General features: G+C 43.7%; 1 protein-coding gene across 1 annotated transcript; it reads left to right on the forward strand.

Moving 5' to 3' along the window:
• Nucleotides 1–4,904: 4,904 nt before the first annotated feature.
• Nucleotides 4,905–25,200, forward strand: LOC311191608 (arylsulfatase D-like; the record flags this gene model as incomplete). Its single annotated transcript, XM_084263834.1, has 10 exons — nt 4,905–4,957; nt 6,185–6,325; nt 7,103–7,224; nt 8,122–8,244; nt 9,723–10,146; nt 11,187–11,323; nt 14,334–14,468; nt 16,495–16,657; nt 17,687–17,808; nt 24,806–25,200. 10 exons carry the CDS (start codon nt 4,905–4,907, stop codon nt 25,174–25,176), a joined length of 1,791 nt encoding a protein of 596 aa, XP_084119960.1. The 3' UTR covers nt 25,177–25,200.
• Nucleotides 25,201–25,204: the final 4 nt, after the last annotated feature.

Below are 25,204 nucleotides of genomic sequence, written 5' to 3' on the forward strand. Positions count from 1 at the left end.
TTCGTAACTAATGCCAGAACACGTTAGGAGGAGCTATCCCCTGCATCCCCCAGCACTGCAATAAAGAAATGCCTGCTTATCTGCTTTCTGTAGATAAGTTCTTCACGATTTGTGACTGCTAACAGTGTCATGTCAGTATTTATGTTCTTCATTGCTATAAACTCACCCACAGAACTTGTCGAAGGTAGAAGGGACTATATGCATGCCTGTGTTTGCTTTTAGTAGTCAGACACATGCAAAAAGGCAGACAGAAAGTGGCAGCCTAAAGCACACAATGAGCCAAAATGTGAGGTTTTGCTGGCAGAAAACTTGCCGGTATGCAGCAGCCAGTAAACAGCAGCTTCCTGCGCTCTGGCACTGAGAAAAACAAGGTAGCAGCAAAGGAAATACTGCCTGACTCAAAATGCAGAGATAAAAATCAACTCCTTTCTGTTTCATTGTTACGAAGGTTGGGGGGTGGGGGGGGATGGATTTTGCTTTTTTTAAGGAAAAGTCTTGGGTTGGTTCTGCTGACAATCAGTAATCGCAGCTGCTACTTCTGTCTGTTACCACTGTATTGGGTCGGCAGTCCAACAACAGGATGCAGGGTCTGCACTAGCAGAATGTCCCCTATCCCTTCCTGATAAGAGTTTTGTTATTGGGAGAAAAGCTGAAAGGTGTGGGCATTTGAGGGGGTTTTTGGTTGTTTTTTAAGGCATGCCAGCAACAGCAGCATGGGCACATCTTCAGTAGTGGTCACAGGGTGAGAAAGATCTAAAAGATCTAGAAAGGCTGAGATGGAAATTTAATTCCCATTATTGGCAACTTCTAAAGATCCATCTTTCCCAAGGCATGATGTAAGTTTTGAGAAGTAATTTTATTTTTCAAGAAAAATCTCTGCACCAGAAGCATCACAAGCTGTTAAGTAATCATACAGTATTAATAGTGTAGTAAAATAGGGATGAGTAAAAATAGCCCAATTTGACAACTTGTATCTTATAAAAATGACTGAATATAGTCATAAGGACAAGGATGTCAACAAATAAAAAACCCTCCTCCAGCCTTGGTTATCCCTGCCAGTATAGCATGAATCTGATAGTTTAAGCTGCTTTGTCTTTCCACCTCACTGACTCCTGACTTCTCTGGAACACAGTGTTAAATTCAGTGTTCGCTGCGTTCAAGTAACTCAGAGGACTGAAATGACAGCAAATGAACAGAAGAGAACTCCAAGTAATTGCTTCAGGCCTTTCCAAGAGTCGAGTTTATTAAACCACAGTTAAGTTCAAAAGGAAGTGTGGGTGGGGAGAGGGAATACTAAACCCTGAGCTCTTAGGGGTGGGGGAAGAAAGTGCCATCGGTATATTCAGCACAGGTAGCTCTAGGTTTCCTGAAAATGCAAAGAAGGAAAGGCACGACAGAAGCAAAGGAGAGACACAAGCTGGTGCTGTTATCCCTCCCAGAAGGCTGGGAAAGCAGGGTGGGAGAAACAAAACCCCAGGGCTATTATTGTTTACCGCACCTCTTTTGAGGTGCTGAAATAGAGCGATGCCAGACTTGATGGGAATCTGCACAGACTGAGTCGGATAAGGAATCCAGAGAAGGCAGTAGCCATGTTGTGCCAGTATTTCCTGAACAGGGACTTTGTCCTCTGCCTGGAGCCGATGCGGAGCCTGCACTGCGGTTCCCGTTTGCTGGCGGGCATCCCAGGCGGTGTCTGTGCTGGAGGCTGGGGGAAGGGGCAGCCAGAGGAGAAGGAGCAAGTCCCAGCCGGCTTCCTCCCACACACGTCTGAGAGGATCAGGACTGCGCAGCACGCAGAGGAGCAGGAGGGATTTCAAAGCAAGAAGAGTAATTGAGAGGAGGGTCTGTTTTCCACATTGTTAAAAGGGGTTGGTGGGAGGGGTTTATTAGCTTTTATCATTTATTGTGGCTTAATGGCTAAAAGAGGGAATTGCTACCTCATGTTTTCTCGGATTTCTGTAAGTAACCCTACTGATTTCTAGAGGCTGATGTTAGATTTATTAAGTCTTTTTTTTCTTTCTTTCTTTTTATTTAACAGCTAAGGAAACTGAACAAGCCCCAGGGCCCAGAACTAGGTTCATGACACTCCTGGCAATATCAGAGCTTTGCTTTTGGAAGGAATCAGCCCCTAACAGAAAAAAGTGAATAAGCATATTTAAATTGCTGCGTTGGTTGGGGTTTTTTTAAAAAAAATTTGCTATTTCTTCTTGTCCTTTAGTTAGTAAAGTTAGTGTTCCTAAATGGCTTGCAGTAAACCAGGAAGCACTAATTCTTGTCATGCCTGTGCTGTGAAGACCCAAATACTTTTTGATACCACTACTGTAATTCCTTGGTTTGAAATTCACAGCTTTCCTCAGGGACTGTAGAAATGTCTGTCGAAGCACTGATGTGCCTGCCGTGACCAGCTGGCTGTGGTGCAGGGAGCTGTGGGGAGAAAGTGGAAGGCAGCAGAGCTGGTGTACCAGCTTGGAAAGCTTATCAACACCCACGGGAAATCAAGGGATTTCTTAGATACCCAAATCTGTCTGGTTACTTTGCTCCACTGCAGCTCACGGAGACTGTGATGATCCTCAGCTACTCAGCATTCACTAGGAAAGTTTTCATTACAGTAGCTTTGGTTTAATCATGTAGTCCAAGCCCTTTAAATGCAATGTTCCTGAGCAGTTGCTGGGACGGTAGAGCTCTGCCTCTTGTTAAAGCACCATAAACAAGTTCCCACTAAAGGTAAGGACCAAAACCATTGCTAGTTCTTCCCTCTTAGGTGGGTGCCTTCTTCCATTCTCCTCGCTGCCCCCCCTCAGTGCTGTCCTATGGGGCACTGGAGAAAGGAACTGATGCCAGGCTCTGGTTCCAAGGGACCACTACCATGCAAATAAAACATTTCATTTCTTGGGAGCAAGTCCTTTGCTTCACGTTAACGCAGCCCACTTCTTAAAGCATGATGTTAGGCTTCTGGCATCTGTGTTGCAGTAATGTCCTGCTTCAACCAGCCAGCACAACGCATCAGAGGGATCTTGAGGCTTTCCCAATCTCCAACTCAGCCAGGGGCAAATTGGGTGACCTCTCAGTACTGCATTTCAGGATCTTCTCACTAGAAAAAGTAAAGTGTTATGAACCCTACAGGAAATTCCACCTCTTAGAGAGATAAAACTGTTATTTTTATTTCCCATGTTGTCTCAGTCATAGACAAAACAAGTCCTAGATGTTTCTTGGAAAAATCATCAATGGGTCCCAGGTTCTGACTCTTTTTACACTATATTCCTGGTCAGAATAACTGCATCTGCAATCTTCTTATCCTATGGCTCATTCTTTGAAATGCATAGGGCAGGATTATACTCTGTTCTGGACAGTTCAGTACTTCTCAGACATTCAAGGTAACCCTAACGTTCTTATGTTCCAAAAAGGCAGAAAATAAGTTCTCTCAGAGGAATCTCCTTTTTTTTCCCTGCTGGAGAACAGGCTGATTTGGGGGGCGAAAAATCCACATGTCCTACATTAATCAAACTGGAACTTTTCAGTTCACTGTATTTTGAAGTGAACATGTGTTAAGCAAACGTACTTTTAGTTGTTACATAAATTAAGTACGTTTATTAGCTTCAATCTTTTCCTTAATGAAGCCAACAGCATCTTTGTTCTTATGCTGGTTTGAAATGGAAACAATTGTAGAAAAGTAGGGATTTTGCACGGATGGGTACTTCAGACTTTCCTCTCTTTTCACAGTGAAGGAATGAATGTCATCTCTAATTTACTGCAGTGCACAGCATGAAGATGAGCATATGTCAGTCCCTATGGAGCCAGTTTTTCATGTATTTCTGCATGGCTGTTCACATGATTCCAGCACAACATTTATCTGCAGATGCCTTGGTCTGTGGCTGTTCACAAGGAAAAGGAGTGCATTTCCAAAGCTATTCTTTGTACAAAGTGACTGATTGCACTCTCCATTTCAGCAAGTGTAGGAAATTGCTTCTGCTCATAAAACTTGTCTTACCAGACAAATATAACTATTTAGAAGCTAAAAGGTTATTTCTAGGTTATTTTGAAGTCCAGGTTGAGCTCATAGAGCTGGCAAATAGAAAAGCTGACTTGTTAAATCTATAAATGGTGTTAAGCTTTTAAGTCTTTTAAGGAAATAATTATTATCTTTATCTTTCTGGATATTTTTAATAACATTCAGAGTGAAATGTCTCCTAGAATGTACTAGATGGCGTCCAAACCTAGGAATTTACAGTTTCTTCCCTTAGAATTCCACTCCAAATACTACTTTCCAGGATAGCTTTTCTATAAATCATCTTTTTGTAGTTTCAAATCTCGCAGTAACACTTAGGATGTTTTCCTGGACACTTAAAAATAATTTGAGGTTAAGTAAAGAGTGAAATACTAGTTTTGCCTCTCAGCGCTTCCTGTTTATAAAAAAACCCTTCCTTTCGATGGACTCCAAAACTGTTCTGTGCATGTACTGAGTAACTGCTGCCTTTGATGCTTGATTAAAGCTGCAGCCATTCAGCCTTCTTTCCAAACGCTTGAAGGTTCCCCCTCACACACACGGCCTGCCCCCCGAATTTATTGGGAGCTGGGAACAGGCCAGATCTTGCGAAACTGTGTGCTGCGTGGTAGGACCTTCCCTGGACTCTGACGTGCCCTTTCTGCCTCGCCGAGTCTGTCCTGCTGAGGGGGGGCTCTGCCTGGCCCACCCTCAGGGACACAGGGCCTGCGTAAACAAGCTCTGGTAGTTCAGCCCACCTCTGCCTCACCGGCCGCAGGCAGGGGCAATGCCACTGCCGTCACTGCACGGCAGTTAATGTCCGACCTCGCAGACAAGATCACCAGAGCTGCTGGGCTCTGATTTATTTCATTTTTATTATTATTATTATTTTGTTTTCCCACCAGAATTTATGTAACCAACTATGTACCTGTTTCATACGTGGGGATGCCACGGAGTTTACCAGGGAAAACAATGGTAAGAAAAGACATTCACTGGGAATATTTTCTGGGTTTCACATGTTATGCTTAAGTAAAAGTAAAATGATTATTTTTTTATTATTATTTAAAAAAAAAAAAAACCTTATTGAGAATCTGAAGGCACTTAATACAGGTTTAGAACTATTGGTCTTTCAAGGCCTTTCATCCTACTTTTACAGGACATGGAGGTTTAGGAGCATAAATGCTGTAAGGCATAGTGTACTCACTGTGCATGTATCACATCACAGCGTCTATTAATGATGTAGCAGCCAGTAGGTATGTTCTAGTATATGTCATTTACCTCAGGTGCTTATCTGTAAGGTGTTTCTGTCCAGAATCTTGAGCAACCACGACATCTGGTGAGATGTTCCTGGGTCCTTTTAGGAAGCTAACCAAGGTTAGCTCCTCGCTGCAACCTGGAAGAAGCATTTTCCATGTGCTGTGTGTAACAACGGGCGCAGTGGATGCGATGGTCAAGGTATTGCCGTCATAACCAGTGTGCCTCCACAACAACCGCCCCCGTGTTCAGCTTGGACAAGAGAAGGCTCCGGGGGGAGGCCTTCCAATACCTGAAAGGGGCTGGGAAGAAGGGCACAGGAGCATGTAGCAATAGGATGAGGGATAATGGTTTAAAACTAGAAAAAGGGAGATTTAGGGTGGATATTAGGAAAAAGCGGTGGAACACTGGAACAGGTTGCCCAGAGAGGTAGTGGAGGCCCCATCCCTGGAGATATTCAAGGTCAGGCTTGATGGGGCTCTGAGCAACCTGATCTAGTGAAGATGTCCTGTCTTACTGCAGGAGGGTTGGGCTAGATGACCTTTAAACATCCCTTCCAACATAACACGTTCTATGATTCTGTGTTCCTGTCCCACCCACTCCAATAGCCTTAACTAGGAGCATCCTAGACGCCTGTAAAGGGGTGCCTCAGGGGACTGGCAAGCATCTACCCACTCATTCTTCTGGAAATATCCACTGAGAACAGTGCAAGTCTCAATAAAGAAATGCATACTCAAAATTCCTCTGTGAATAAAAAAAAAAGAAAAATATTACTGGGTTTAGAAAGCTCAAGAACTTTTGTAAATATTCAGGAGCCCCATCTGCTGGCAGTATTTGGTAGCTGTTTGCATCTATGCTGAGTCCTCATGAAACTGTAAGAATAGTTTAAAGTCTATTGTAAAGCTTACAAGTGTTTTTGTAATATTACCTCTTTGCTTTTAATTTCAGGAGTTGCCTAAACATTTGGCTAATTTTATATGTGTTTCCAAGAGCCTGTATATCAAATCTTTCAAAACCCATTTTTTTACTGATACTGGCTGATGATCTTGGTATTGGAGATGTTGGTTGCTATGGCAATGATACAATAAGGTAAGAATGCATTCTATAAAATAAATTATCCCTTCCTGGTGAACGTAGTGGAAAAAATACTAATGACACTTAGTATTATAAAATTCATTATTAATGTATTTATTTATCTAGATGCACTTCTTTCCAAACCATGTAAAAAAATGAATGTTCTACAGTAATTCTTACTGGAACAGTAATTGCATGGGCATGCTTGGGAAACTTCTTGGACCTGTAATTTTCATCATATACAATCAGAACTTCTCAAATGTGTCCACGCACTACTGTGTTTGTCAGGCATGTATGTAATGTGTAAGTTTCCACAACCCCAGGGTTGAAATATCAAGGCCTGAGATGAGGATTTAACATCAGCTCCAGCTTCAGTAGGTTTGTTATGGAATGACAGCTCAGCCTGTGATACATTTATCCCTAGTGCAGTTATCAATGTGTATATACTATCTATATGTATCTCCTGTGTTTAACCTGTTACAGTCTTGGAAACTGTGCTGTCCTTTATCTATTAATGGAATCTTTTTCACTGTGCTGCACAAGTTTTTGAAATGCTTTTTTTTCTTCTTTTTAGTTGTTATTAATAAAACCACATTTATCCCTGGAAAATTCAATTCCAATAAGCCAAGGTATCTCAAAAAATACCTAACACAGACCTTGCCTAGTTGAGTTGTAGATAAATGTAGACTTTTGTAAATTTGATGGGGATGTCCTTGACAAACCTAGGAGGAGCGGGATGCCACGAACTTCCGTGTGATGTGTTTTTATCAGAGATGGAATTTTTGTCTTCAGGACCCCGAACATCGATGGCCTGGCAAAGGAAGGAGTGAGACTTACTCAGCACATTGCTGCAGCTGCTGTCTGTACTCCAAGTAGAGCAGCTTTCCTGACTGGCAGATACCCAATCAGATCAGGTTGGGCCTCTCTAACGGTTCACTGCAGTCTGTCTAGCCATTATTGCTATTGAAAATCCCCTTAAATAAACCATTTTAAAGACAAGTTAATCCAAGGATTTGGGGGTGTCAGAGAGATGGGCAGAAATAAAGATGACTAGATACGGTTACTGATTTCTATGGGAAAATCCCTGCATAAAGCATGTTTTATGCCACTAAATTAAATTACAGAAATGGGTAAAAATCCAAACAGGACAAACCACCCAGGAGTAGAAGCACACAGAAAAAAATACTGTTCAAACTCTGTATGTTCAGTAGTATTAGCATAACATCAATTGCAATATTTTGAAAATTCTGGCAAATGTTTTCATAGTGAAGCATGTCAGACCACGGAAGAGTTCTCAACAAAAGTGTTTTGAGACAGATTTACTTCAGACATGTAAATTCATGGCAGAGAACTTCAGCCATTGCATGTGGTGGTAATAATGAGTGTAGCTCCTCCGATGTAATTCTGACTTGCTAAAGGAGAAATGCAATTACAAGCTGTACATTTCAGAAGTATGCACCCTGGCTCTGTAAGCCTTTTGTTCTATAGAAAACTTTTTTTTTCCTCCCTTTTCATTATTTAGCATTACATTTTGATAGAACTTTTGTTTTAAGACGTTGCCTGATGTCCAAACACAGGCATTTGGTGTTGTTTGCTGGGGCATCTGCATTGGGCTAGCAGATAAGGACATGAGACTTGAAAGAGATGTTGTTCTGGGGGTCAACTGAAAAATCCCAGGGCATACTAAGTAGCTTATAAAAAGGCACTATCTATAGCAAACTGGTTCTTAGTCATTAGAAAGAGCAATCATTCTAAGAAGACTAAAAATCTGATATATGGCTTGTTTTATTTTGATGGCTATTTCTCTCTAGGCATGGCATCCAACACTGAACGACGGGTTCTCTTTTGGAATGCATGTTCTGGTGGGCTCCCACCAAATGAAACTACTTTTGCCAGAATATTGCAACAACAAGGTTATTCTACAGGACTTGTAGGTATGAGACATAGCAACTTGCTGTCTTTTCTCTGCTTGTTTCTCAGATGAGGCTGCTTCTGTAAATATTTTTCTTTGACACAATGTTTAGGATCAGTTAAACCAGAGTTTCTTGTATGCATAACTTTGAATATCAGCAGGGTTTTTAAAATGCCTCAAGCCCCAGTGTCAGCACAGCATATCTGATAAACCCAAAATGGGGATGTATGGAATACAGAGATGCACACTGCAAACAGAGGTAAATGCAGAGGAAAGAAGCTTGTTTGCCCAGTACAGATTGCTTTAGGAAGAACCAACAGAGATACTTGCTGATCTGTTCTAGCAGACAAATGTTGCCTGCCAGTTGGTAGCCAGGCACCACAGTGGTCTTAATTAGATCTGGTGGATAGATTTTCTGTAATTTGCACATCCTGCTTATTGTCACAGTTAAGACTCTAAAAGTGCTTTAATTTCTGCAAAAAGAAGCTCTGCCAAAAAAGCTGAGAGAGTCCCATTAACTTCAGTGGGTTCTGAATCAGAATGCATCTCCAAAAAAGAAAATCCTTTGCTAATTTTGAGTGTATAGCAATTAAAAGTACCATGTCTTTCAAGCAGCTCTCATTTTTCAACCCTTCTCTTGATGTAGTCAAAGGTGCCATGTGCACAATTGCAATTATTGTGATGTTCACACCTCTACTCAGCTCCAGCATGCTGAGGTGCCATTTATTTTCTGCACTGAAGTGAGTCTTAGTGATGTACAAGCCTGTGCAGGCTGGCATGGTCATATAGTAAGCTGTGTTCATATGCATGAGCCCAGAGCCAGTTAGCAGTTCTCAGAAGTTATCTGTCTAGCTAATAGCCCTTAGGCCTGTGGTTACAGCCTGTCTGTCCTTCAATGTCAGGATAATTACACTGTCCTGTGATATGACTTCATTAAGGTTCACTATCACCATATGACATATTCTGGTATGTTGAATTGTAGTGAGTAATTGGAGTGGATTGGTCTTGCTACTCATTGTAGGATGAATATAGACACAGAGAGTCAAAGGTATGCCTTCTTCCTGAAATCTGTTCTTGGACTGTGAAGGTCAGTTAGAACTTGTGTGTAAATTAGTTCATATTTTTGCACTTAGCTGTTTCTTTTGGCACAAGGGCTTCTTCCCAGCAGGCAGCCCATTGATGAGAGGCTACTTTATCATGTGGAAAATAATAAGCACCGAATATTGTAACCCTATTTGTTCTTATTCAGGAAGGCATCTGAGCTGAACCATTTCCCTATGTGGAATTTTAACAGATAGGTGAGGAAAAGCAGCTGTTCTAGGCAGATAAAGTGCACAATTGCTCCCTGACAGTCTGTCCCCATTCCACACCAGCTCCTCCCCTGGCTGTACCTTAACTGGGGAGCACAGCCAGCCTGTGGGAAATCCAGGCAGACACACACTGCACATGATTCTCTGAGTAACAACGTTGGATTTCAGGTCTTTTGCTTTGTATTTTCAGGGAAGTGGCACATGGGTCTGAACTGCAAATCCCGCCACGATCACTGCCACCATCCTTTAAACCATGGCTTTGATTATTTCTATGGCATGCCTTTTACCCTTCTGAATGAGTGTCAAGGCACAGATGACCCCGAACTAGCCAAGTCTTTACAAGATACGTACTGGCTTTACACAGAGATGATTATCCTTGCAGTGCTTACTCTTTTGATTGGAAAAATTAACAATTTCTTCTCGGTAAACTGGAAAATAATTATATACGTGGCCATCTGTGGTCTCCTGTACTTCATCTCCTGGTTCTCCAGCTATGGTTTCACCAAGTACTGGAACTGTATCCTGATGAGAAACCATGACATCACTGAACAACCAATGAATCTAGAAAAAATTACTTCCAACCTACTGAAGGAGGCAGTTTCATTCATTGAAAGGTAACCAACAAAAACTGCATTGTGTTTTAAGGATTTTTTAAAACAATTTGATTACTGTCATACACCACTAGGTAAGGCAGCTGGCATGCTGAGCTACCTGTTCTGATGCCAGTAACTTCTTGTTTTCTGGCATCCTCCTACCTGTCAGCATCCAACTGTTGTCCTTCTTCTTATACGTGGCTTGTCAGCTCCTTGGGAAAAGGAAAAATATGGGGTTTGTGTTTGTGTTTTGTTCATCTAATAAGAAGGTGTCCCAGCCAAGGACTGGGCTTTCTGCCAGTAGGAACAGAAAAACCTATCTTAGCCTGATGAGTAGAGTGTCATAGAAAGTGTCATATGAAGTTAGTATTTTACGAACAGGAGGGCAATTGTGAGTTTTGTTTTCTTTCCCAAAGGTGTCATTAATTTACAATACTATCAGTAACCTCAGCTGGAATTGAGAAAAACCACCATGTCTTTTAAAGTATTTACGTGTCAAGTCTGGACATATCCCTGAAAAAGGGGATATTGTTTCTCTCAGGGTTGGGGTGGAGGTTTTTTGGTTTTTTAAAGGGAAGTTGGGGTAAAACAAATTTCTTCTGTGAACCTTTGAACATCTCAAGTTCCAGGTTAAAGGGATATAGTTCCCCTGTAGGTGCAGTGTGGTGTCTGCCTTTTTCATGAGGATATCTCAGACAGTCGGTGACATTCATGTTTAAGTTTAGGCAAGCAGCTCCTATTCTCCTTGCACCTGAGAGTGTGTCAGTCTTTTGGCTATGAACTTGCCTAATTAATTAGCATTCTACACATGTCCAACTTGAACCAGGGTAAAAGAAAGGGCCCATTATGATTTTGGTCTCAATACAGAACTAAAATCTTTGAGGGATGTTTTAATCCCCTCTGTCTCCCAAAATCTCAAAAATGCAAACATGTCAAGATAAATTTTATTTTCATTTTAGACCATTAGAATTGTTATAGTGATAGTTGCTACCATATCACTGTTATATTTTGGGTTGAGTGACAGTTTGTGGAGAGATGACTATTGTTTTCTTTTATTTCAGAAACAAGCATAGACCATTTCTTCTCTTTGTTTCCCTTTTACATGTTCACACCCCTCTCATCACCACAGAAGAGTTTCTGGGAAGAAGCAGACACAGCCTATATGGAGATAACATAGAGGAGATGGACTGGGTGGTGGGTGAGTGGTCTTGAAAAAAATTATCTTCATTTATTTGAATGTGGAAAAGAAGCTAGAGGTGTTCACAGAACTCTGGTTTTGCATATGACAGAAACCAGTGAACTTGCCTGGGATGCACAGTTAGCTCCAGAGGCTGCCCTTCCATTACCACATCTTGTTTTCACTTTCTGAAGATGAACACCCAAATTCTCTTGTGAGGCTTTGTTCTTTTCATTTTTTTCAATTGACACACTTGTTCTGCAGCGTCAAATCATCAAATATGTGCTTGATCACGTTGTTAATCAAAACACATGGCATTTCTTCAGCTCTGTTTAGTCTCAGAAGATATAACTGGTGGTGCTTCTTAATGCTACTCTATATGGTGTTTGGTTTGTGTATTTTCTCCTTTTTATTGAAAAATAATCCTCGGAGCACAAACCAGAACTCCCTCCTAGCCAAAAGGCTACACTGCTTCACTTAGGTTTTGTGAAGTCAGTACATTGTGAAGGCTTGCTTAGATTGAAATCTAGGCTCTGAGTACAGATCAGGTGAGGGCTTTAAATGTAATCAGCGCTTGGAGCTCAGATTTAGACCTAAGCCTTATCATAAATTCATACAACATGTTAAGTTGGAAGGGACCTTTAGAGGTCGTCTAGTCCAACCCCCCTGCAGTAAGCAGGGACATCTTCACTAGATCAGGTTGCTCAGAGCCCCATCAAGCCTGACCTTGAATATCTCCAGGCATGGGGCCTCCGCTACCTCTCTGGGCAACCTGTTCCAGTGATCTATCACCCTCACATTGAACAACTTTTTCCTAATACCCACTCTAAATCTCCCCTTTTTTAGTTTAAAACCATTACCCTCATCCTACTGCTACATGTCCTTGTGAACAGTTCTTCCCCAGCTTTCCTATAGGCACCTTTCAGGTACTGGAAGGCCGCTATAAGGTCCCCCAGAGCCTTCTATTCTCCAAGCTGAACAAGCCCAACTCTCTCTGCCTGTCCTCATAGGAGAGGTGCTCCGGCCCTTTGATCATTTTTATGGCCCTCCTCTGGACACACTCCAGCAGGTCCATGTTTTTCTTGTGTTGAGGGCTCCAAAGCTGGACACAGTACTCCAGGTGAGGTCTCATCAGAGCAGAGTAGAGGGGCAGAATCACCTCTCTCAATCTGCTAGCCACACTTCTTGTGTTGCAGCCCAGGATGCTCTTGGCCTTCTGGGATGCAAATGTACACTGGTGCCTTATGCCCAGCTTTTCATCCATGAGTACTGCCAAGTCATTTTCCTCAGGGCTGCTTTTTAGCATATCATCTCCTAACCTGGATAATGGGGTTTGTGCCAACTCAGGTACAGGACCTTGCACTTGTTGAACCTCATGAGGTTCATCTGGGCCTGTTTCTCCAGCCCATCCAGGTTCCTCTGGATGGCATTCTATCCCTCTGGCACATTAACTTCACCACTCAGCTTGGTGTCATCAGCAGAGTTGCTGAGGGTGCACTTAATCCTACTGTCAATATTATTAATAAAGACATTAAACAGCACTGGTCCCAGCACAGACCCTTGAAGAACTCTGCTTGCCACCATCTTCCATCTGGACTTGGAGCCATTGACCACCACCCTCTGGATGCGACCATCCAGCCAATTCCTTATCCACTGAACAGTCCACCCATCAAATCTATGTCTCTCCAACTTAGAGAGAAGGATGTTGTGGGGGGACCATGTCAAAGGCCTTGCAGAAATTCAGATAGATGACATCTGTATCTCTTACGTTGTAGTTCTTTTCAGTGTGAGAGAGACAGCTCCTGTATGTGCTTAGTCAAAAGTTAAGATCCTACTGCCAATGCTTACACCTCCTGTCTAGGCCAAGATTCAGTCCCTGAACCTCCTCTTCTTCCAATATCCATGATCACAAAACTGTATTTTGAGAGGAACCCTGTTGCTTATGATGGGCAGGCTGAGAACCTCTGCAAGATCCAGCTGAACCAGAGGACTCTGCCATGCTTCTCTTCTGCTTCTTAATTTTTGGCATTGGTCCCCTTCAGGCACAGGCTACACAACCAGAGCTGGATAGCAGAAGTCCAACAGTGTAAGGAACATGCCTTGTATGAGCCAAACAAGACAGTAGCTAGTGAGGACAGAAGTCTCCAGGGTTGGATAGCTAAGTTAGAGAGTTGAGGTCTAATTCAGAATTGACATCCCAGACTCAATATAAGCCTTTTTTAAGGAAAAGAGTCTATTTTAAGGTAAGGTCAATATAACTGTTTGACCAAGGAGGCACAGGAACTCAGTAAAGCAGAAGAGTTTGAGCAAAAGTACCAATCACTGATACTTTTTCCCCTGTGTTTTTCCCTCATGTACTTCACCTTTTGCTGCTGCTGCTTCTGTAGTTATGGAAGCTGTTTTTGGCAACTGTATTTGTTGCAGTAGATGATAAGGACAAGCAATCAAAGTTAATCATATTCTTATAAACATTTGCCACTGTCAGTACCAAAACCATTCCCTATGAAGTTAGGTTTGATTTACAGTCTGTGAAGTTTTCACCACTGACATCAGGAGATGTTGTTAGCATGCAGCCTGATCTGAGAGTCCCTGTTCAGTCCCTGGTGAGACACAGCAGTTTTCTATGACTAGGAATCCAGGAAGCACTATCACTTAAGTTTTTCAAGAAGCTTGAGGCTACACAATGGAGACAGTCCTTGACCTAGAGAATTTACAGCATAAAGCTGAGAGAGTATTTGGAGTAGCTTGAATAAAAGGATCATTCATTTCAAATATTTTTTTAATTCAAATTATTTTTTATTTTCCTGTTTTTATTGACCCCAAAACCACATTTTGGATGCATTCAGCAGCTCTGTGTTATAGGGTCTTACTGTTTCTCTAATGCAGGGTTACTCTTTGTACTACTGACAGCTTATAACTGAACTCATTCAGGCAAATGGAAAGAATCCACCTTTGCTGAATTTTGCGTCAAGACCTAAAAAGTCTGACTGCATTTCCATACATAATCATGATTTTTTTTCTCTGTTTGCAGGCAAGCTTCTGGATGCTATTGACAAAAAAGGCTTGAAGAATGCCACATTCACTTATTTTGCATCTGATCATGGAGGAGCCTTAGAGGCTCACAGAGGAAATGCTCAGATAGGTGGATGGAATGGGATCTACAAAGGTAAAATTTTGGTAGTATTTACGTGTGCAAGAGTTGCTCTTAAAAAGAAAATGATAGAATAAAATATGAATAGATTATATTTACTAAACTGGGATGATAATTTTGGATTGTAGGGCTGGAGCAAATTCAAGGCATCAGCTATTCATCTTTCCAGACAGGATCATTTTCACCAAAGCTGTCACTCCCGACAGCTATATCCTCTAACCTGTTCTTAAAGAGCTTCAGTGATTTCCCAGATATTCCACTTTTCATTGTCTGTGTTACTGGAGGTTTTTTCCCAGTACCTACCTTGGATTTCCTTGCTGCACTTTAATCAACGGATCTTGCCCAGTTTACCGATTTACAGAGAAGAGGTTCTTCCTTTCCTCCTTGCAACAGCCTGTTGTTGCAAGGTCGTCATATATTTAAATGCTGTTATGTTCTCCCTCGTTCATTCCTTCTTTAGGCTCCAGTACATTTGTACCCCTTTCTAGTTCCATGTTGTCTTTGAATATTGTAACTGTACTCCCTAATCCACAACCCAAAGAACTACTTGAAAATGCTGTAGCATCAGTGAGTATTCTGAGTGGGAAGGGACCCATAAGGATCTCTGAGTCCAACACCCTGCTCTTCTTAGGACTCTCTAGAACTACACTGTTTAACTAAGAGCATCATGCAGATGCTCCTTGAACTCTGACAGGCTTGATGCCACGACCGTGGGGAGCCTGTTCCAGTGACTGATCACCCTCTTGGTGAAGAACCTCTTCCTAATTTTCAATCTGAACTTCCCCTGATGCAGACCCAGAACACGCTGTTTGGACTCTCGCTTTAAAGAACTCAGCAGTTGAGTTGCCCCTCAAGTCTAACTGTGATCACACCTCCCCCACAGCAAAGTCTGGCATTACTTAGCAAAGACAGAGGCTAGCATAAACTGCCATTCAGTTGCTGATTTATTAGCTGAGCAAATAAGCTAGCTTCAAGATTTGCTTGCCTACTTTCCTACAAAGCTTTCCAGAAATGACTTGCCATCTCTGCCCTTGACAGGAGGAGTAACAGAGCAAAGGTCATATAGGCACCTGAGCTTCAACCGTTTGCAATTATTCTTTCTAATCTAACTGGACCCTCAATTTGGAGTTCTGGCTTTAAACTTGCACATTGCTTCATTAATATCCCCATCCTTGAAATCTATAATTCAGATCTGTAAGTAACGAATGGTTCTCACCTTGAAATGCTATTCAAAACAGTATTTTTACTTGTAGAGAACATTCTGTGTTGGAACTAAAGGACTAGAGGAATGCAGAAAACATCAAGTTAAGAAAGACTCTTTGGGTTGCCTCAAGACAACTTCAACAGAAATATAGGTGGAAAGTCTTTATCACTGCAGTATATTCAGAGCCATCCCCTAGTTACTGTATGGGTTTCCCACTCTTCCTTTTGGGACAGCCTCAGAGTATCCTCACTGGGACTGTAAACTGGAGGGAGATGACATGTTATTCTAATTCTCCTCACTGGTCTCCAGGACTGCAAAGTATTTTGTAATGTTCCTGCTGCATCTGACAGTAAACTGTTTGATAACCAAGCTTGTCCTGTGTTAATTCCCCTTTCTCAGGCTCCAAGTGGGGGCTGCAACCTCTCACTGACTCCAAGTCAGGTTTTGCTTTTTATTAATAACAGACCTTTTTCCTGGGCGTGTTATTAGGGAGGGTGGCTGTGGTTCTCAGACATGACAGTCAATTAAAAAATATGGGTCAGAATGTCTTCTCAGTTATCAGAGGGTGGAATTATTCCTCTTCTGCCAAAAATACTGCTTAGTAGTGGGTTGCCATATATGCCACCCAAGTAAAATAGAAAGAATAGTAATACTTAATTTTGAAGAATGGCATTTACACTGTAGTCATTCTGTTGTTCCCTGGAATTGACTGTGCTTTCATTGAAGCCATTTGAGTATTCTAAAAGGGTTGTTTTTTTTTTTTTAATTATAAATGCATAATCTTTTAATACCTTTCATTCTTTTATCTCTTTTGGTACTCCCCCTCCCCCTCAACAGGTGGAAAAGGCATGGGAGGCTGGGAAGGAGGGATCCGTGTCCCAGGAATAGTGAGATGGCCAGGAGTGTTACCTGCAGGCACAGTTGTAGATGAACTGACAAGCCTTATGGACATTTTCCCAACAGTGGTTCACCTGGCTGGAGGGACAGTGCCTCAGGACAGGTACAAAGGTGGCTTCATAAGCCATATTTGCTCCCCTTTCTTCATCTAGATAGATGCCAGCTATATAAGTCATGCATCCTAACAGCCACAGGTCACGTTCTGTTTTATCTTAACCAGGCAGTTCCCTAGCTTTCTGTATAGCTTTCCTCATCATGTCTGCTTATATGGAATAGGCCAAGGGTAACTATGTTTTATCAAGGGTCATTTAGCTAACTCAGTCTTCTAATCACTAAAAGGCAACTTGGTTGATCTGAAACACTGAGAGGACTGTAAAAAACAAAACAACCCTCACAAAAAAGCATCTTGTAATCTTACTTTTTATGAAAAATCCACAGATATTCACAAAGCTGGTTGATCCTGTTAGAGCACTAGGACAGGTCCTTTCCAAGCCTTGGAAGCCTGGTTTTTCATGAGTAGGGAAGGTGGAGCAAATGACACACAGCTTTTGTGTTTGGCTGCCAGCACAGTAAAGAGTTTGTGGTGTCTGTTAGACTCCTCTAAAGAACACAAGCAAGCGTGGGTGGCTAAGCCATTTGAGCAAAAAGCATAAAGTATTGGTGGTGTGTAACCAAACCAAAAATTAAGTAATTAAGTGGGGTTGGGGGGGGGGGGGGATTTCTGTGTGATTGGGTTTGTGTTGTGGTGGTTGTGGTTTTTGTTGTTGTTGTTGGGGTTTTGGTGTGTTTTTAACGAAACCCCCAGTGCTCAGAGCTATCCCTGACTTCTGTTTCAGTGAGCACAATTAAAAGCTGTGAACCATGCCTTCACCGCGTTTATCACTTACTCCCAGGAGAATTACAGTAGCGATTTATCTCCCCCAGGCAGGACGTGTGAACTAGCTGTAAAACTGCTAGTAACTGCTAATCGCTGGTCTCCACCCATCCGCGCAATTAAAAATCTCAGGGCTCATTAGCTAAACAGTAGCTTGGTTTAGAAAGGACCCCTGAGATCCTAAGGCTGGACAGTGAATACTGCTCATGCTCCAGCTGAAGTTCTTTACCAGTTCGGTGACTCCTGTCTCTCCACCAGAGCAATCGACGGGCGCCGCCTGCTGCCTCTGCTGCAGGGGACAGGCCAGCACACCGGGCACCAGTTCCTGTTTCACTACTGCGGCGGGTTTCTGCACGCAGCGCGCTGGCACCAAAAGGACCGTGAGTACACACACTCCCCTCCTGCAGGTCAGGCGATAGGTAAGGCAGACACTGAGGTGCTGAAGCGTGCCCAGAGAAGGGGCAACAAAGCTAGTGAAGGGTCCTGAAAGCAAGGCTGGCGAGGGAACTGGGGTGGTTTAGCCTGGAGAAGAAGGGGAGACCTTATTGCTCTCTACAGCCATCTGAAAGGATGTTGTAGCCTGGTGAGTGTTGGTCCCTTCTCCCCAGTAACAAGTGATAGGACAAGAGGGAATTGCTTCAAGCTGCACCAGGGGAGGTTTATTGGATAGTAGGAAATATTACTTCCATGCAAGGGTTGTGAAGTACTGGAACAGGCTGCCCAGGGAAGTGGCAGAGTCACCACCCCAGGGGTATTTAAAAGACGTATACATATGGTGCTTAGGGACATGGTTTAGTGGTGGAATTGGCAGCACTAGGTTAGTGGTTGGACTTGATTTTAAAGATCTTTTCCAACTGAAAAAATTCTATGATTTTTATGACCTCTAGCTTCCAATACAGTAATACATAAAAACCCCATATGTATCTATGTATCTAAGTCTCAGACTCTCAGTTCTTCTGCCAAGTGCAGAATGACTTTGTTAGCTGTCCTGCCTTGCCTGAGATGATGAAGGGGTTTGCTTCCTGGCTAGCACAGCTTCAAGAACCCACCTGTCACTGCAGTGTTTCTATCTACAAAAGCTTTCAGGATGAGCTTTAGTCTAAGATAGAAGAAAGGAACTGCACACATAGGGTCTTTACCTTAAACAGCAGTTTTTGATAGCCCTACCTCACTTGTCTCAGTTTATCAGCAGTGGCATTAGGCAAGCTGACTGCAGCTGTAATGCTTTCCCAAGCTTTCAACAAGCACCCAATCTTAGCTGATGTCACCCCCCATTACAGTGTAAGGCAGAATGGCCAGTGACTGGTAGCTGTGTCCTTATTCCTGCTTAGAATGGGGGATGGTGCCTGTGCGATCAAACACAGGTGCTTGGATCCGAGCTTGTTGGCGTGTAGTTACTGAAGAGATGTAGATGTTTACAGAGTGTGAATCACGACCTCCTGCTCAGCACACCTGGACTAGACCGGTCACACCTCTCTCCACTGACTAGGAGGGGAGCAGAGACTGAACATATCATACAAAGATCATCCTCAGATTAAAGTCAGCAGAGATAAATTGTGTGTTCTGTGACTGGATGATGTGACAGTAAGTGGAATGTTGATGAATTTGTGGTGATGCCGTATTAATTTTCTTTTTTTCATCTGCGTAGCTGAGGAAATCCAGAAGCCAAAGGTGTGGGCTGTGCCTACTCATCTTCCCATCCTTTAGAAACTGGAATGAGTCCTTTAAATTTAGTTTTGCTTTCCCTATCAGTGAACTGAGCGAAGAATTACAGAGTTCTTGAGAGGCTGCAGTTAGGTAGCAGTTACAAACACACACCCCACCACCAGCAGCTGTTCATATGCAACTGGTATGATGAAAAGGAGCTGGCTGTTGGAAGAGGGCTTTGAATGAGTGAACTCAAGGCATTCTAGCAGTAAATCCTTCTGAAGTCACAAGGTTAACTGGGTGATCTTTCCTGCTTCCATCTACATTTCCTTTACGATACTTTCTGATACAATGAGAGTAGCAACCCAAGAATCTACTTGCTCAGTGAATACTTGGAGGCTTCAAAACTTACTTGTAAATATTTCAACATTGACTTTTCTGCTGCCCTAGATACACACTCATGAGAGTATCAGGATAATGGCTGAGAACGTTGCTGTCTGTCTTGATGGCATGAATAAATATGTACTAGAGTTGCAACACCAAAGTTTTAGTCATGCTGCCAGTTTACCCTTGAGGTCAGTGCCCATGCCATCACACAGCACGTTTGACAGAAGCATGGCTTCTGGCTAGAGAGTCACTGTGCCTGTCTGACAAGAAACATGGAGGAAAGGGACTAAGGACTAAATGTGAGGATATGATGCCATGTGCTCTGGTGGAATTTTATTTCTAGGTTCTTGGATCCCAAAGATAAATCTAGGTACTTCATTCAAGGAAAAACATGTAAGCAATACAAGCCATACAGAGTGAGACTCAGGTTAACCCAGCTCAAGGAGCTAGTTGGTAGAAAATGCTAAGTACAAGGGTGTCTCAAAAATCCAGTTGTATGGAGAAGGACATGCCCAAGCCTTCCACGAAAGGTTTGGTGGTGTGTTGTTTTTCCCCTTGGGACTCCTCATTCTCTATTTTTTTCCTGGAGAGAAGGTGCTGATAACATTTTTGTTGAAGACCTGAGGGATTATTTCTTTATTTATGTTTTTTAAATAAATAAATAAAAAGGGGGGGGGAAGGAAGTGCTTTTCCTGCTGCTATTCTGCCCTGTAGCTGAGTGGTAAGGCTTTCGTAAGCCTACAGGAGCTGCTGGCAGTGGGCAGAACTGGTGCAGAGCTGGTGCTCAGCCCAGAGTCAAGCAGGTGGTCCTGGTCTCTGCTGCTTCCCCCTAGCTGGGGCTTTGGGTGACCTGATAGGGCCACGGCTGTGGAACCAGGTGAGGGAACCCACCTGCAAGGTGCTCAAGGCCAACATTTTGGCTGCCTCAACTAACTACTTATCTGCACTGACGAAGACTCAATTCCATCCTCTCTCCAGGCACAACCACAACGTATCATCCCTAAACCCGGCGTGTAATCCCCCCACCCTGCATCTTCACTCTTCCTGCAAGAAGTATAAAACAAGATTAGTTGAGCCAAACCCATAACCTGACCCTCTCAGGACTCAGTTCTGGTTAGGGATTATCCCCCTCCTTCACTCTCCCGAGCTCCTGGCAGAAGTGCCTGGCAGCGGAACGCTGCAGCCGTGCGCTGGCGGAGCGCAACGCTCCCCTTCCAAAACGCACCGCTTCCCCCCCAAAACGCACCGCTTCCCCGTGACTAACCACCCCCAGGCACCTCGGGGGAGGGGCGGTGGCAGGAGGGGCTGCTTTGGGACGTTCCCCTCCGCTCTAAGCCTCAGGGCCGGCGCTGCCCGCGCTCCCTCAAGCGGCTCAGCCGCCGCTCTGGCGCCTGAGGGGGGAGCGGGCAGCGCCGGGCCCGCCAACCAGCGCCTCACGGCAGCGGTGCTGCCCCCTCCTCGCCGCAGCCCGCCACAGCCCCGGTCCTGGCCGGGCTCATGGCGCCGGGAGCCCTCGCCACCCCGTTCCCCCGTGCAGCGGCGCCGTTCCCGAAGTGCTGGCAGTGCTGGTGAACAGCTAAATCACTCCCTGAGCTCCAGACCGAAGGTTCGAGCTGACACTGGCAGAGCCGGTCATGGCCAATCACAGAATCACGGGTTTGTAAAAGACCTGTAAGAGCATCAAGTCCAACCGTTCCTGTCCTGTGCTAAACCATATCCCCAAGTACCTCATCTACCCTTTTCTTAAACACATCCAGGGAAGGTGACTCAACCCCCTCCCTGGGCAGCCTGTTCCAGGCCCTGACAACTCTTTCAGTAAAAATTTTTTCCAAACATCTGAACCTGCCCTGGTGTAGCTTCATTTCCCCTCCTCCTATCTTCTGTCACCTGGCTGAAGAGACCATCGCCCACCTCTCTACAACCTCCTTTCAGTTAACTATAGGCAGTGATAAGGTCAAAAATATAAGGCAGGGTCTGGCCCAAAGAACACTGTGCTGTGCTGTTGTGCATGGAGCCCACAGCAGCCCACGGTTGCAGTAACATGAGAGTCACTCCTTTGAATCTCTCTCCCTGCATGTCCAATACTCAGCACACGGGGGAGTTATCAAGACTGACAATGACTGGCCAGGTCTTAACATGGCCACTAAAGATATGAAAGACCCCATTAGGATCTGTTGCAGACTGATGCGCAGCTGGTTCCATCCCAGAACTGGGAGTAGCTCCAGGCCGTGCTCCATTCTAATCCTGAGAACACTGACTTCTTCACATTGCCTAAAGCAGCAGTCAGAAACGTACATCTCTCTCTCTCTTAAATCGCTTAAGCCTCTAACTTCATCATTATCCTTTGAGATCTCAATTTATTTTTATATGGGCTTGGTGGGGTTTTTTCTGCAACTGCAGTTCAGAGCAGAAGTGTGATTTTACTTAAGAGGGGTTTGCTTCATACCCACTCATTGTGAGATTTAGTGTGATTTAGTCTAGCTGATCCTTCTCTGGCACAGGGGGGTTGGACTAGATGATCTTCTGAAGTCCCTTCCAACTCCCTATGCTCTGTGATTCTGTGTTTTGGGTGTTGTGGTACAGGTGTGGAGATCAAGACTTTAGCTTAGACGAAACTAAATTGCAAAATAGGCTCCAGGTTCATACCTAATATGCTGAAATCTCTAAAAGATGTGACCAGATAGGACCAGACAAGAGTTAGCCCCCAGACAAAGGCAGCATGGATGTCAAGCTGTCAGTAACCGTTCTGCCTCTACAGATCAGTTTCTAAAAGGCCACACTACCTGTAATGTAGACACAAATACAGTATGCAGATGCAAGGTGTATTTTGTGGTATTTTGTGTTCCTGTGAAGCCACAAACACAGCCAGTTCTCTTATGTTATGTATCTCTTTTTTTCTGTTGAACCCCAACTCTTTATGGCAAGGGGGTTGAAAACATTGGGATGTTCTGCACACAAAGGGTCACCATCAAATGTTACCGTGTAGCTCATTTACAGGTATATCATGTTCATATTACATATTTATAGTCTGTTTACTTCTATCTGTTGGACAGGCTAGATATGAAGCCATTGTGTCTTGATGTCACCCAGGCAGGACCCATCAATTAAGCCCTTCACTGAAGCCAGAAGAATCCTTTGTCTCTATGTTAAAGAGCCCTTTCCTCTACCACAGCACAATAAGGCTTATTAGTGACAGTCCATTTCTGTCTGCTCATTAAACTGATTGATTGTTACCAGATGGGTGTGAGTTGTTTAGATTCAAGCAGCAAGTTTCCTTTCCCTCAGACATATTATATTAACACATTCCCCTAAAATTCACACACATCCTTCAAATTCTGTCAGAGACACTTCAGTAGCAAATTGCATCTCCCTCCTTGCCTCCTGGAGATGGCTGAAACCCCTGCTGCTTCCATCAGCACTGATTTCTACCACCATTTTCCCTCTGTACCTCAGCTGTCTATGCAGCTCACTACTCAGCTCACCCACACAGGTTAATTACTGTCTGCTTCACTGTGTCCTGAATGAAGTAACAAGCTGGGTCTCTCTCACTCTACAACTCCAGTAGCTATCTGCAGCTGCCAAAAGTGAATGTTAAAGTTTTGCAGAATCAGAACAATCGTCCTCAGAGGCTCTACACTGGTTTCTCTGAACTGCCCTACAGTGGGCAGTTATGTTCAGCTCAATTAGTTTCATTTGCTGAACAATGAGCACATAAGTTACATGTATAGCTCTCCACCTCATGTAATTATTTATATTTTAGCAATATCACAGTAGGGCTCTGACAAGAGCACGGCCCAGAGAGGACTTACCCTACTTCTAACAAGTATCCATGCTGCCTGACCAATAGATCTAAGACCCAAATCCAATACTTGGGTAACCCTGAAATTACACAAGGTGCTTGTGTTTTTGTATTGAGACAAATGTTCTTTTAGTCTTGAGATGGGGAAGAGGAGAAGGACCCAGAGAACATCCCACCCACCAGCAGAGCGCACCCCTAAAGAGGCTTAAGGAATACCTGTCCTTAGGAAGCTGCCAGGAAGCGGGACCGTTTCCTTTAATTAATCCACCACCTGCAATCCTTTCTCTCTCAATCTCAGAAACGGAGATCTCTAAAACCTGCAACATTTCTGAATGCATTATGTCAAAGCATTTCAGAAACAGTGACATTGTCCCATCACACAAGTGCAGCAGCTTAGCTTCACAGCATGTAGAAACAATCACATACATAGCCAGCCAGTCAACATATGGAGATTTTAAGCTAAAAGATTACCTGGTCCTTAATGCCTGTGATTTGTCTCCTCTCACCTTTTAAGGAGCTTTTAATTATTACCAAAATATGTTTTAGCAGTAGTGACACGACAGAGACAGAAGACTAAAGCTGTGGGCTCCAGACATTAAGAACACTTTTGGGAACAAGAGAAGGAAGGAAAGTTCAGCTGATTCCACTGAACCACAATGAAAATGGCACGTAGGGACAATGCAGTTGTCAGCTAATGGTGTTCAATCCATTACAGAAGTGGCTCCAAGTGTTGAATGTTCCCTTTCTTCTCCTCTCCCTTTTTCAGACAGAGTTTCTAATTGCTGTCTTCTTGCTGGGCACATCCTTGCCTCTGAGTTCCGTGTATGGCTTTCTAAACACAGAGTGAAGAACAGGGGAGGAAGGAGGAGGAAGGAAATTCTGTTGAACTGCATTCAGACTTAGTGGTCTCAGTCATTTGTCATTTCTTCAGTATGAGTTAACAGCCCTGACCTTATCCAGCAGTCAGTATAAGAGCTGATAAAGTACAAGCTCTAAAGCTCCAAACTAGTTGCCTTTATCATGTTAACTTTACTTAAAACTAGACCCCAGAATTTACTGGTTTTCTGGCCTGTGATTACTGCCCTATTTGGAAGTGTGCTGGAGCATAAGCATGGAGGTGAGCTCCGATCAGCTCCTGCCCAGGAGCTCTTCTTGGCTCAGATGTACTGAGCCAACAGCAGAAACACCTACCCATGGTGAAATCGGGACCTACATTCTCCATTTCCCCCCTCCCCCAGGAGGCATGTAGAGTTTTAAAGGGACAGAAGAAAGTGACAGAGACTCCCTCTGCACCCAAAATATTAGACCTCCACAGTCTATATGGCCCTATGGCTACCTAGAGCCCAAGTCTTCCCATGGGTCACAAAAACCATTTTGAATCCCTGCCAGCTCCCAGAAGACCCTTTCCCCATATGTGACTACCACAACCTAACCTTGCCCTAAGAACGACAAAGCAGGTCTCTTAAAAGGTGAGCTGATCTTCCAGGGCCTTCCCCTGACTCCTAATGTCACCGAGCTGTTCGAATGTGCTTCTTCCATGACAGGTGGCACCACATGGAAAGCGCACTATGCTACTCCAGTACTCCAACCAGAATCCTCGGGGACCTGTTCTGGAGGAGGACTTTGCCCATGTTTTGGGGATGGTGTAACCCATCATGACCCTCCACTGCTGTTTGATCTCTCACAAGACCCTTCTGAGGCAAATCCTCTGTCAGCTGACACCGAGCCCTCGTTCGACGCTATCACGAGGAAAATAGGAGAGGCTGTAGAAGAGCATCGCAAGACGCTGACTCCGGTCCCCCAGCAGCTGTCTCCTTACAATAACATATGGAAGCCGTGGCTGCAGCCCTGCTGTGGCATGTTCCCGTTCTGCTGGTGTGATGAAGAGCACAAGAGAGCAGACAGCATACTTTAATACCAAAATCAAAGTAGGGTTAGCTTAG

The sequence above is a fragment of the Gallinula chloropus genome (genome assembly GCF_964237585.1).
Source record: "Gallinula chloropus genome assembly, chromosome: 1".
Taxonomy (NCBI): Eukaryota; Metazoa; Chordata; class Aves; order Gruiformes; family Rallidae; genus Gallinula; species Gallinula chloropus.